The 13,183-nt window shown below is 40.8% G+C and overlaps 1 protein-coding gene across 2 annotated transcripts in view; it reads right to left on the bottom strand.

The window, feature by feature from the left end:
* The window catches only part of FBXO15 (F-box protein 15), a 77,061-nt gene that overhangs the window by 54,117 nt on the left and 9,761 nt on the right, over window positions 1-13,183 (bottom strand). For both annotated transcript variants that reach the window (XM_011948913.1, XM_011948914.1), the window contains exons 3-6: window positions 10,524-10,628; window positions 5,232-5,474; window positions 4,216-4,425; window positions 765-891 (exon numbers count right to left, since the gene is read on the bottom strand). In XM_011948913.1, coding sequence (XP_011804303.1) covers window positions 765-891; window positions 4,216-4,425; window positions 5,232-5,474; window positions 10,524-10,628 — 685 coding nt within the window. The remainder of the gene's footprint in view (window positions 1-764; window positions 892-4,215; window positions 4,426-5,231; window positions 5,475-10,523; window positions 10,629-13,183) is intronic.

Consider the following 13,183-nt stretch of genomic DNA (forward strand, 5'->3'; position numbering starts at 1 on the left):
CACAGCTGAATGCAAGCGAGTCACAGAATGCAGAGCAGGCAAGCTGCAGTCTCACCCACAAGCCACCTTCACATAGAAAGGGGAGAAGGGAAAGCAAAACTGACGGCCACAGTCGGCTGAGGAAAGGAAAAGGGACTAGAGGATGGTGTTGTCTGAAGCTGGGGTCTTAATTCCATCTAGTCATTGTAAACTAATGCATAATGCCAACACAGAATCACATTTGTGAACTACTATCTTAAAATATCAGGCAGACCTGGGGAAACAAGAAATCTTATGCAGAGGGAAAGGATAACATCTTAGACACCTGACCCTGAAGAGCAGATTTCACTCAATGCCGCACCTACAGGATCAGAAACGTGCTTGGGAGACGAGTGTGCTGAACACATAGTAAGGGGAGACGTTGTCAAAGAAAGAGCATGAAAGGAAGAGAAGGAACATGGACTGATTGGAAGTGGGAAAGCCACATGACATTAAAGGAATAACACAAAGGAAAACATGAAGGCAGGAAGAGGTTGTTGTCTATGATAGCTGAACAGCAGAACAACAGATGGCATAGTTGTCTATGATAGCAGAATAGCAGAGCAGCCTCAGTGGAGCAGACAGGGCCACGTTAGTCTGAAAAAATGAGGTTGATAAGATGTAAAACGGACTGCAGTTAATGAAAAGACTTAAAGGATGTTACATTTGATGTCACACACAATGGTAAGTAAACGTGGTATTGTGATGGGGAAATGACACAGTACATACAGGGACTCAAGTCTTACCTTCCACACTCCCACCAGGAGGCCAGGGTGCAGGCAGAAGATCCGAATGAGTCTGTCACAGCCAATCATGGTAGATACAGTCAAATGACTCAGATTGTACTTTGCAATTAAAGAATGCCATCGGAGTCTTTGAACGTTATGCCAAGGAAAGGAGAGAGAGAAGTGAGCTTTCCTGTCTATAGTGTTGTCAGTTCTCTTTAGCGTATCACAAATACGTTTGAAGAGCATGTTAATGATGTGCTCAAACTAAGTGGCCCATTGGCAGGGTGGGGACACAAATGAATAAAAGGCAAAATGGATACATCCAGATTTCCAACCCAAATAGGTTTTTCTTCCCCTCCATCTTGCTCTTACTGTCAACTCAATGACCCAGCCAGGAGGAAGCTGAAGTATCAGGAAAGTGATGAAGTGGTAGAACTGTCCCCTGTTCTACTCCCTCAAAACCCAGCACAATACAATCTAAAGTAGACATTCACTCTGTATTCCTAGTCAAGTGAGTGAAACGACACAGAAGCAAAGATACACTATTTCAAGTGACATAAGAATGGGCGGCCTCAGGAGGTGGTTGGAAAGCAGATGGGCCTTTTACAGTTATTATCAAGGATAACCCAGAGATGGTGAAAGTTGACACATCAGAAATAAACTTAAACTAAATCACCAGTGTTTTCATAAAGGAAACACTAACACAGCATTAAACTGAAATCCCTAAGGAGCTGGGGGTCACATCTCATTCAACAAGTGGTGCCCAGCACCTCAGGCACAGTCAGCAGGCAATAGGTATTCAAAGGTACATTAAATAAGCGAGTTAAAAAGGATACCAGCTGCAGTCCTGTTTCAAAGTGGAAGAGACTGTGAGGCATCAAAACCAGATCTGTAGCTACCACATGACCCTAGTCCCATGTTCAACTTTTCAAAATAACTTCTTGTGCAGAGAACCACAACTGGGTAAGGAGAGACAGTCGGTGAGCGTGTGTGATGTAGAAATTAGAAATAAACCCCGCATATGCAGAATACACTTGGAGGAGGATAAATGCAGGGTCAGGAACCTCACCATGGAGTCAGGGAAACCTGAGGTAAAACCTTAGCTTCAACCTACAGTGACTTTGTGACTATCACAGGCTGGTTCTTCGTGTATGAAATCACCAGCCTGCTCAGTGGGGACGAGAGCACAGGGCATGGGGCAGGTGCTCAATAAATATCAGTCCCTGCTAGTATCATTAATGTGGATAGAGGCAGCTGGGTGGGGATGTGAGAAACCTTCTTCTCCGAAAATCTGGCTGTAGAGGTACTTATTAAATAGACTCTGAGAATGTGCTGAGTCCTCATGTGCTTGGCCTTACAGCCACAGACACAGAAACTAAGGCTGACATCTCCCCAACAGTTCTCACAAACTTAGGGTGGGATAGCACAAGCTGCAGAGCAGAAAGTGCTGGCAAGGAAGAAAACTGAGAGTCTGACGAGAAAGGTATAAATTACAGGGGAATCCAAATTACATCAATAAGGCTTTCACTGTTGTTGAAAAACTTCTCATAGAGGAAACAAGAAAGACCCAAATAAAAATCACAAAGTCTCTTCTTGGCTGTCACATAGATGCATACAAGGATTTATATTCCTGCATGATGAAAGCATTCAGTTACAAACTTGCAATAAAAGTGCCGATCAAAACAAATTCCTAAAAAACACTTTTAGTTTTGTTTATCGCAGCTTATCAAAGGCTGGCTGAAGTCCATTGAAGTCCCATGGAAATAAATTACATCAAATGAATTTTCCCAATGAACTCTAGCACTTGGCAGTATGTAGTATCTATTACTTCTGACCTTGATGACCAATTCAGGGAAATACTGTCTTTAACTGAGCTTTATAACTCAACATTATCCATTTACCTTAATTCTTCAGGATCATTTGAATTAGTGTTAGCCATTTTGTCCTAATGTCTGTAAACAACATTTCATGATATGCCAAGTAACATACTGTTTAGCAAAACTAGTACAGTTTGTGGACTTATTCTCCAAACGCAATTTTGAAATGCATAAAGTCTAATTACCACATTAGAAAAAGCTGACTTCCTTCATGACACCACAAGAAATTTCAAAGATTTATCCAAATAAAAGTACAGTTTTTAAAAAAGGTAACTGTTTCCAAAGTATCCTCTGTAATATATTCAGGAAAAATAATTCATTTTTTGTCATAAAATCAAGAATATTTTTAGAGTACAATAAAACCTGGATTTGCCAGCACCAAGAGGTCTGAATAGTCTTACATTCAGAGCGTGGAAAGAGAGCTCAGTAATCACTAAAACAATGCTCAAAGAGCAGGCGCCGTGGAGAGGAGCCAAAAACAGGGTCCCCAGTTACAGAGCTGCAAAAAAAAAAAAAAAAGAAAAAAAGAAAAACCAAAAGTGTCTGTATCCAGGGAAACCATGAAAGAACCCTGTCCCTCCATGGAGATGGCAGGCACTAATGTCAGATATCACAGCATCCTCCATAGCAAGGACAGACAGGAGAGAAACCAATGGGTGCAACTGCAACATGCAAGGATGGTAAGAAAACGACATGGTAAATACTCCTGAAAAGTCAAAGAATACTGAGACAGTGAAGGAATTGGGAGGGCAGGAAACCAATGTGGAAGAAGGCAGGTATTAACTTTATATTTGCAATATATCTTATATAAAGCTATGCTAGCTTGCTCCAGAGATGAGGATGCTATGCATGCCATAATCCAGCTTTCAGGAGGAAGCAATCAATGATGAAAAAGAGAGCCTGAGAGAGCTGCTCAGAAAGGCAGATGACAGCCTCATAGTGAATATGGACTCAGTGCAAAGCCACCTGACAACAGAATAGTAAAGGGCTCACTAAGCATTACCCATTTGCTGCACACTTAGCTGATCTACACATTCTACAGTGGTATCTTTTGATCAGTCTTATTCACTGCAGTCATATATGCTAAATACTATGCCAGTATAACGATCATGTCATTTCAGAGAGGAGAGAATGGAGACACAGAAAGAGTAAGTTACTTGCACAAGATCACATATCTAGTAAGTTCAACAGAAGGCAAACAAAATAACCGATCATTATGACTTGGTTTCCTCATATTTAGACTCTGATTAGTATTCCACTTACTAAAGAAGGAAGATACCACATATCTTTCTGTTAAGATGGTTAAAATGAAAAACCCCAAAGGTTAGCCATCAATCATTCAGGAAATGTTGTTAACTAGAATATCATTCCCTACCATTAAAGACAACCAAGATATGAGGAACTTAAATTTAGACCTAATCAGAAATGTGATAAAATGCATTATTTTCCTCTTCTACAGTAATGCAGAATGCACATTTAATATGTGATAAAATTAAAAAACACTGCTCTTATTTTTTAATTACAAAAGTAATGCCAAGTAGTATTTACACATAAGATGCTCTCACTCAACAGTTCTGCTGATTGGTACTTACCTATGTTTGGTGGGAGTTTTATACCAGTCCATAAAAACTGGTGTCACACCACATAAATCTAAGGTTGACAATGATGCTAGGCACGGCCAGTTTTTGCCATACCATATAACAGTAACTGATGTGTCATTTACGGAAAGATCAACATGCTCCATGATATATTCTTTTCCACTTTTTTCTTTCAGTATAATTGCCCAACCTAAACCAAACATTCTGGAGAAAGAAAAAAAACTAACAATGTTTGCCTCATTGGAAAAAAAAAATGCTACAGGCAATTTCACATATCTTCTCTAAAGGATCTAGTTCCTCAAAATCCAAAGTCAAAATTCTCAGAATATGCCCAGTTCAATTTTCATTTCAACAATAGTACTCTCTTCAGACTTTTTCTCCTCACCTAACACCCACTGAACATCCATGATCTTCCAGATACTGGCAATATATAAATAAGACAAAGATTCTGCCCAGAAAAGAGACCTTGAACATTCTCATTGTACTACAGCAGATAAGTCAGTTACTTGTGCTTTTCATTAAAACTTTAGGCTATTTGCTAGTTATCCCTCTGTCTCCACAGGAAATTGGTTCTAGGACCCCCGTGATACCAAAATCTGTGGAGGTTCAAAACCCTTATATAAATGGTATAGTATCTGCATATAACCTAAGCACCTCCTCCTGTATTCTTTAAATCATCTTGAGATTACTCATAATACCTAATACAATGTAAATGCTGTGCAAACTGTTGTTACTATGTATAATGTACTGGCTTTCTTTGTATTTTATACTGATATTATTGTTTCAGGTTCCCCCCGCCCCTCGTCCCCACCAATACTTATGATCTGCAATTGGTTGAACTGGCAAATGCAGAAGGCTATGTGGAATAGGAAAATGTGACATATTTTATAGATGCACAAAACACACAAAAATACTAGAGATGGTCCCACACAATCTAAATTGCACATATGTCCTATGTACACGATACTTTGAGCTGATGCCATCATTCTCTTTTGGAACACACTGCGTACCTGAGGGCCTCTTTGGTCTTAACTGGAAGGCCTGTGTAAGGGTTGACAGGTTTGAGGATGTCAGCTAGTGCGGCTTTTACAGATGCTATTTGTTTTCTGATATATTCTTTCTTCCAATAACCAGCTTCTTTATCCTGAACTGACAGAGAGCTCACAGACACAGCTATCTTCTCTACTGAATTAACTTTCCAATTTGATCTTGTAGGTGAAAAAGCAGTTGAGTAGATTCTGATCCAAATAAAACTGGAGGGAAAAGAGGAAATATGTTAACTAAGAGACACTGTCACCTATCTTAGTCATAATATATCAAATTAGAGATGCATAATGTTCTCAAATAATCCAATTCCATGAATAAGTCAAGCTGAGTATTTACAGTTGAACGTTCATCTGTTAAAGTGAGTTGCAGTTTCAGATTTAGTGTTTTAAATTCAACACCACCAAAAACCATTGCCCTCTTAGATCAGTAATGGAATAGGAAATCTATTATTTTAAAAGTAACAAAAAGTATATGTAATATGATTCTTGTTTTTAAATATATACACGCTTTTTAAAAGATCAGAAAGGATGTATGTACACACACCAAGAAATTTCAATAGGGAACAATGGAATTGTACATTCTTTTTGCTATTTTTTAACTTTCAACAAGGAATAGGCTTTCACAAGGAGAAAAAAAAGTGAAGAGTTTTAATGGTAACAACTAAACAACAGTTAAGTTTTTTCAAAACTTACTATGTGTCAAGCATTGTTTAACCACTTTAGGTATTATACATTACTCATTTATTCCTCACAAAGAAACCAGGAGGTGCTGGTATTCCTGTTCCCACTGCATAGATGCTGTAACTGAGGCTCAGATGCAAGGTGAGTTGGCCCAGGTATGTGCACTCAAGTGTATAGTGAAGCTGGGATCTGAACCATAGCTCACACTGTTATCACCTGGGTTTCACTACCTCTTCAATCACAAAGAAATGGGTCAAAGAAACTGAATAAGCTCACCAAATTCAGAGAGTCAATAAGCCTCAATGTGGGAATTCAAACTCAGCTCTGACTCAAACTCTGTTCCTTCCACTCATCTCTACTCAGAGGCCGGGAGAAGCCCCACGAGTGGTGGCAGTGAGCTGGCCTGAGGGCTCCTCCCTCTCAGCCAGTACTCTCCACCACCACCAGGAAAGAGAAGGAAGACACGGGGAAAACTGAGTCAGGGCTTAAAATCAATTCCTTACCTGAAAGGCAAACTTTGCATTTTAAATATTAATGATTTGCTCATTTATGTCTCCACATTACTACTCAGAGCAGCATAGGATGAAGCAGTCAATGGCCTGGAGGCTGCAGGGAGAAAGCGATTCTCCCACAGAGCGGTGGTCCTGAATTGCAGCAGGACCCCTGGGGATAAACCTGGGTGCTCTGGGGAGGCAGAACTATTTCCTTAACTGCAGCAGAAAAGGACCATTTCTTAAACACATGACTTCAGAATGCCACCTCCTTGACTCAGACATTACATGGACTTCCCAACAAATGCAAGCTCACACATAGTCAGACCCTGGTTGAATTCTCTTCCTAGTGTGGGTTTCTCAAGTCATTTCTCACTCTGAAAAATCCGAAAAATCACTTCATGCCCAGCTTTTATATTAAAGTGTCAGTGTTTTCAATTCAGAAATTTCTGGACTTTCCTATGTAAGCGGACAGACGGAATGTGATGAGTTGAGTATATTTAAGTAAAGCTGAAACTGTTTCACCAAAATCCTTTGAATAGACACTTTTAAAACTTCCTTTGCATAAAAGCTTGCTTGTGTTTTTTTCATTTATTTTACTCGGCATTTCACTCTATGTAAGTATTCCTTTAGCAGGACCTTTATGGAGCCTTGAATTCCTCATATCAGCACTATCTAAACAACCTCTGATACTATTTTTACATGTGTTAGCACTTACCAACTGCAAAAACAAACACTGTTGCAGAGATGGGAACCACAGCATAAACTCCACATGCAGTTCGTAACAATAACCACACCTAACATTCCTGTGATGAACTATGTTCACACACATGATCATATGTTACTTACTGTAAATGAACCTAAGTAAAGACATTTTATACTGCAGATGGTTCCCCTTGATTTTTTATAATACACAAATGTTAAGGTTCAGATGCCTTTCACAGTCTCAAAAACCCAAACATATTTACGTCTTGATCCCCAAATGCTCTATCCTGTTAGAAGGCCTAGTCAGATTCAAGGACAAGGGCATATTTATCCAATATAACTACCAACAGGCTCAGGGAAACTCAACCAAATTGTTTAGAAAATGGGGCCAATTTAATGTTCAGATAAATAGTGTTTGCCAGAGTACATGGCAAATAAAACCCCCTTTTGATAAACCAGAGGCCACCTCATCCACACATCCTCGTTATTCCCATGCAGAGACCAGCGCTCATGCAGAAGAGAGTAGCCCCCCCTGGGATGGGGCACCGGGGAGCCCCCTGCCCTTCAAGCGTGTGTGCCCACAAGTCATCAGAATGTAACTCGCTACACTATGTGTGCTTGCCGTCTCTTCAGAAGCAATGCTTAGAATACACTGTAAACTTTTCAAAAACATACTGATTACTCGTTCAATTATCACACATCCTTTTCTGTAGTCTGACTTCATGACCAGAAGTTGACTTTAAGAGTCAGACTAGGCCTCTTTAGGTCCTTTAACAGGACCTAAAAAGTGCAATTCAACTTAGCACAATTAAATATATCCTTTGAAAAAGAAAGGAAATGTGAGTGCAATTTCATCAGAAGCTCATATTTCCAAATGGCAACTTCCAAGAAAGTGAGGAGGGCACATGAGTAATACTAAAAGTATGCAAAAAAACATCACTACAGCTGTGCTCCAAATCTGATTCCAGGCCTGGTTTCTTCCCCATGCAGGTGAAGTTAAGAGCAGAGACAGTAAAGAAACTAAGAAATATACAATTTATCAGCTTATCTGAAGAGTCTGAATTCTACCCTTAAATAAAGTGGGAACCCCCCAGAATGCTACAGTTTCAGACATTTGGTTGACTCCTTCCTTGAAAAGTGCCTTGCTGTGCTTTCTTTTAGTGAGCACCTTCATCTCTTATTAAATCATTGTCTTAGTCTCTTTGTATTGCTACAAAGGAACACTTGAGGCTGGGTAATCTGTAAAGCAAAGAGGTTTATTTGGCTCATAATTCTGCAAGCTGTGCAAGAAGCACGACACCAGCATCTGTCTCTGGTGAAGCCTCAGGAAGCTTCTACACATGGCAGAAAACCAAGGCAAGCCAACTGTGCAGAGATCACGTGGCAGAGAGAGAGAGAAATGGAGTGAGCGAGCAAGAGAGAAGGAAGGGAGGTCTGCCAGGCTCTTTTAAACAACCAGCTCTAGAGCAAGAACTACAAGGAAGGCACCAAGCCATTCAGGAGGGATCTGCTCCCATGACCCAAACGGCTCCCATTAGGCCCCAGTTCCCACACTGGGGACCAAATTTCAACACGAGGCTTGGTGAAACACATAAATCTCAACTACGCAAACTACAACCATCATTAAGAAAGGGAAATGTAGAAAATGCTCTAATTCATTGTGTAACTACTGTGAAGAACATTATTAGTTCATTCATTGATTGTGTGTGTGCGTGTGTGTGTGCATGTATTGACATAGAGAGACATACATTCTTCCATACAGGAAACGCCTCTTTAAATTAAAAGAAAAATCACCTTTCCAACTAGGTAACAGTGTATGTCCTCTTCAGAGTACGACAGTGGTTGAGGACAGCTTTAATGAGATCTGAGGGCTTATTCTGAGTTCCTCGCTTAAGTGGCATACACCTAACATCAAAGATGGACTAGATTAGTCATTTCAGAACTTGACTATTCATTAGTATGACCTGGAGAATTTTTTATTTATTTATTTATTTATTTTGAGATGGAGTCTCGCTCTGTCGCCCAGGCTGGAATGCAGTGGCGCGATCTCGACTCACTGCAAGCTCCGTCTCCCGGGTTCATGTCATTCTCCTGCCTCAGCCTCCCAAGCCCCAAGGAGCTGGGACTACCGGCGCCCGCCACCATGCCCGGCTAATATCTTGTATTTTTAGTAGAGACGGGGTTTCACCATGTTAGCCAGGATGGTCTCTATCTCCTGACCTCATGATCCACTTGCCTCGGCCTCCCAAAATGCTGGGATTATAGGTGTGAGTCACCACGCCCAGCCAGAGAATTTTTCAAATACAGATTTCAAAGCACTAAATTATAATCTCTAGAAATGCAGACTAGGGATGGAAATTTTTTAAACTTTCCCAGGTGGTTCATACGTAGTCTTCTCTGGATGGCATTTGAGAACCACTGCACCAAATGACATTCTTGTCCACCATGTTCCAGGGTTAACTAATATGACAGCCCTCCTTCTGCCATTCTCCATCTCCTTACCTAGTAAACAAAACCACCAGTTAAAACCTGCATTCCCTCTCATCTTGCTGATTTCCCCAGCTGACATGTAGGTTCTATGTAGGAACAATATTTGTCTGATCTTTTGATGCTGAATGAGAGAGGGGCCTAAAAAGCCAAGATGTTCTGTTGTAGGCCATGAAATCCTCACTGAAAGGAGGATTTCACCATCTCTCTCCCCAAGATATAATTCTGAGATGCAGGCTAAGATTACAGTGACAAGCAGAAGCAGAGGCTTCTCCCCTTCCTTCCTAGATCTGTTCCCTGCAAGCCCAGATGACCACAGGCGAACCCCTCTCTTTTGGCTCCCTGCTTCCAAGGGTACAGCCTCCAGGAGAGGACAGTCTTGGCCGCTCTCTGTCCATTTTGCTCTCCCCACAGAGTAACTTAACTTGATTGGCATGTTTGGGAGGAAAAGCTAAGTACACCTAACTTAGCCTCTTCCTTCTCTTTCTTTAGGATCTGCTTGGCCATCAGCAGAGAGCACTCATTCAGCTCTGTGAATGAAGCACCAGGATCAAAGCCAGCAGGTCCCTGCAGTGCTGCCTGAGACTGTGATTAGGTCTGATTCTGTGGGGAACACAGCCAAGACCTCCTGACAACAGACCTGAAGCTGCATTCTCTAACAGCTACAGCAATAACAAGTTTTGATTTTTTTTGTTCCATGCAAAGTATATTCATTTAAGCATATAAATGCAAATATTTGAAAATTTCATAGTTAAAGCATTCGACATTTCCACTGGTGTGCAAAAATACTCCTGAATTCTCTTAAATTCTTAAAAATGGTTAAAAAGTTACTAATCTTCCTGACTTTCATCAAACTGTCATCAAAACATAACAGACTTGGATTTCTGCTTACTTGTCATTGGCTAGATGATAAAAGCACCTGCTCACACATCCAGCACACAGCAGGCTCACAGCATCCAAGTAGGAAAATATCTTTAGCAAGATTTCTGGAGGCATTCTGCAAAAACAGAAAAAGGAAAAAAAAATCACCAGAGTGGACCAGGTTTCTTTCTACAGATTACCTAGAAAACAACTAGCTGCTCATCTCTAAATAGAAGGCCATAGACAGACTCCTCCTGTACAAAAGGCAAACTGTACCCTCATCTTCAATTATTTTCTTTATTGAAATTTTCTGGGCCGGGCGCGGTGGCTCAAGCCTGTAATCCCAGCACTTTGGGAGGCCGAGACAGGCAGATCACGAGGTCAGGAGATCAAGACCATCCTGGATAACACGGTGAAATCCCGTCTCTACTAAAAAAAATACAAAAAACTAGCCGGGCGAGGTGGCGGGCGCCTGTAGTCCCAGCTACTCGGGAGGCTGAGGCAAGAGAATGGCGTAAACCCGGGAGGCGGAGCTTGCAGTGAGCTGAGATCTGGCCACTGTGCTCCAGTCTGGGTGACAGAGCGAGACTCCATGTCAAAAAAAAAAAAGAAAGAAAAAGAAATTTTCTGGTTATTCTAATTCTCATGACATAAACCATAAATAGAGTCAAGGGTTGGAAGAGCTAACTTCCTCAGCATTTTAATCATGTTCATACACTGTGAATCAACAGGCAGAATTTCAGTGTCCCCCATGAAACTATGTATTTTTTTATTATTATTTTTGTAGAGATAGGGTCTTGCTCTGTTACTCAGGCTAGAATGCAGTGGCATGATCAGGGCTCACTGCAGTCCTGAACTCCTGGGCTCCAGCCATTCTCCCACCTCAGCCTCCCCAGCAGCTGGGACTACAGGCACATGCTGCCACACCTGGCTAATTTTTTGTATTTTTTGTGCGGTTTCACCATGTTGACCACCAAACCTGGACTAAACTACGTATGTTTCTTTAGTGAGATAAAGAGAATCAGAGAACATATTCGTAGGTATTATAAGAAAAACACAGAATCCCTTTCCCCAGAAAAGTAAGTATAATGGGAAATACCAGCTTATTCCAACCTTGCCCACACCGATCCCAGGCGTCGCCTTCTGAGCACCCTTGGGCTTTTGACTGCTTCCTCTGGGGCTTCAAGGAGACACCAAGGGTCATAAATTTTTTCTGAAGTGTCTGTTTTATTTGTATGCCTGAATATGATATTGAGATGTAGTCTCAATATTCCACCTATTTCTATGACTTCAAAATTCTATAAAACACAGTAATAATCTGAAAGTGACTAGAAAGTATCACTAGTGCCAAGAAGTCAGGAGTGTGCCTCTATGAATCTTCAGCAAAAGGGCAGGTGACAAGGGCAAGAGAGCTACCACAGATTGTATCAAGGGTTGGTGGCAGGCAGTTCTAGGGATAAAGGAGTAAGGGGAGAAATCTTTTGTCCAATTTAAAAGAGCTTGCCCATACTGTCTACTGTGATTGTTATGATTTTAAATTTGTTTCTTTTTCAAGAAAATCAGGTTACAGGTTATCAGTCCCATAATCCCGATAATACTGAGAAGGAATAAAGCAGATTCTCAGAAAAAGGATAGTTAACGCCATGCCTGTTGGATATGTATCACCATGTGAATGTCCCCACTGCTCAAAGCCCCAGCTACAGTTAACCAGAGACGTTCTGAAAGTTTAAACAAAAAGCTTTGCTAAAGCATTAATTAAATCAGTCCCCGAAGTAAAACCCCTCCCATTCAGAGTCAATAAATTAGATACTTTCAATGAGAAAAAGTCTCTAATGCTAGAGACAGCAAAGTTGCAAGAAAACATTTTTGTGACCATTTGGATTATTCATTGCATATAATTTTCATATTTTGATTTAACTACTTCACAAAACTTCCTATTATTTTTTAAATCAGTACAATTAAAAAAACACACACACACACAGTGCTGGGCTTAACGACATTTCAGAAAAGTATCCAGCAACTACCAGAATTATTTAACTGGAATAAAATCCCACTCAAGACAGGCATTCAGCAGGTTTTCACCTTCCTCCCCACTGAAATAACCTAACGAAAAGGGGGTTTCTCTGTGTCCTAGCAAAAGGAGAAAATCTCTACTTTATAGTTAAGACAGTGGAGATAGAATACCTTCTTAATCATTTTTCAAACAATTTCTTCTAACCTGGTACAATCAATGTTTATATCCATATTGGATTACTTTCTGCTGGATTCTAGTTATTTCACTTTGTATGGGGTAAGGAGAGAGGATGATAGGGAGATAAGGGAAAGGGGAGGTGAGAGGCAGGACCGTTAAATAAGTTCAAAATGTAGAACAAAGAAACTGCTTTGAACCAACGAGATTCCCTGAGAATGTTAATTTGTGCGTGTTCATTTCCAGTCCTGTGGGAATTCAAATGTGAACACGTCCTTGTCCCTGCTTCATATTGTGGATCTATCCCAATATTTCTGTTTTCCTCACTGTCTTCCCCATTCCGATGGAGAATGTTCACTTCCCTGCATCCAAGCACCTGTGCTCTAAGTCCTCACGGTTTCTGCACAAGGACCTCAGTCTCTGGTTCCTGCCTCCCTCTTCCACACTGTTGATATGAGCCTCTGAATCACCCTGAATCTCTCATCCTGAAACCACACTCTTCC

Source organism: Colobus angolensis, unplaced genomic scaffold (genome assembly GCF_000951035.1).
Source record: "Colobus angolensis palliatus isolate OR3802 unplaced genomic scaffold, Cang.pa_1.0 Scaffold287, whole genome shotgun sequence".
NCBI classification, from domain to species: Eukaryota; Metazoa; Chordata; class Mammalia; order Primates; family Cercopithecidae; genus Colobus; species Colobus angolensis.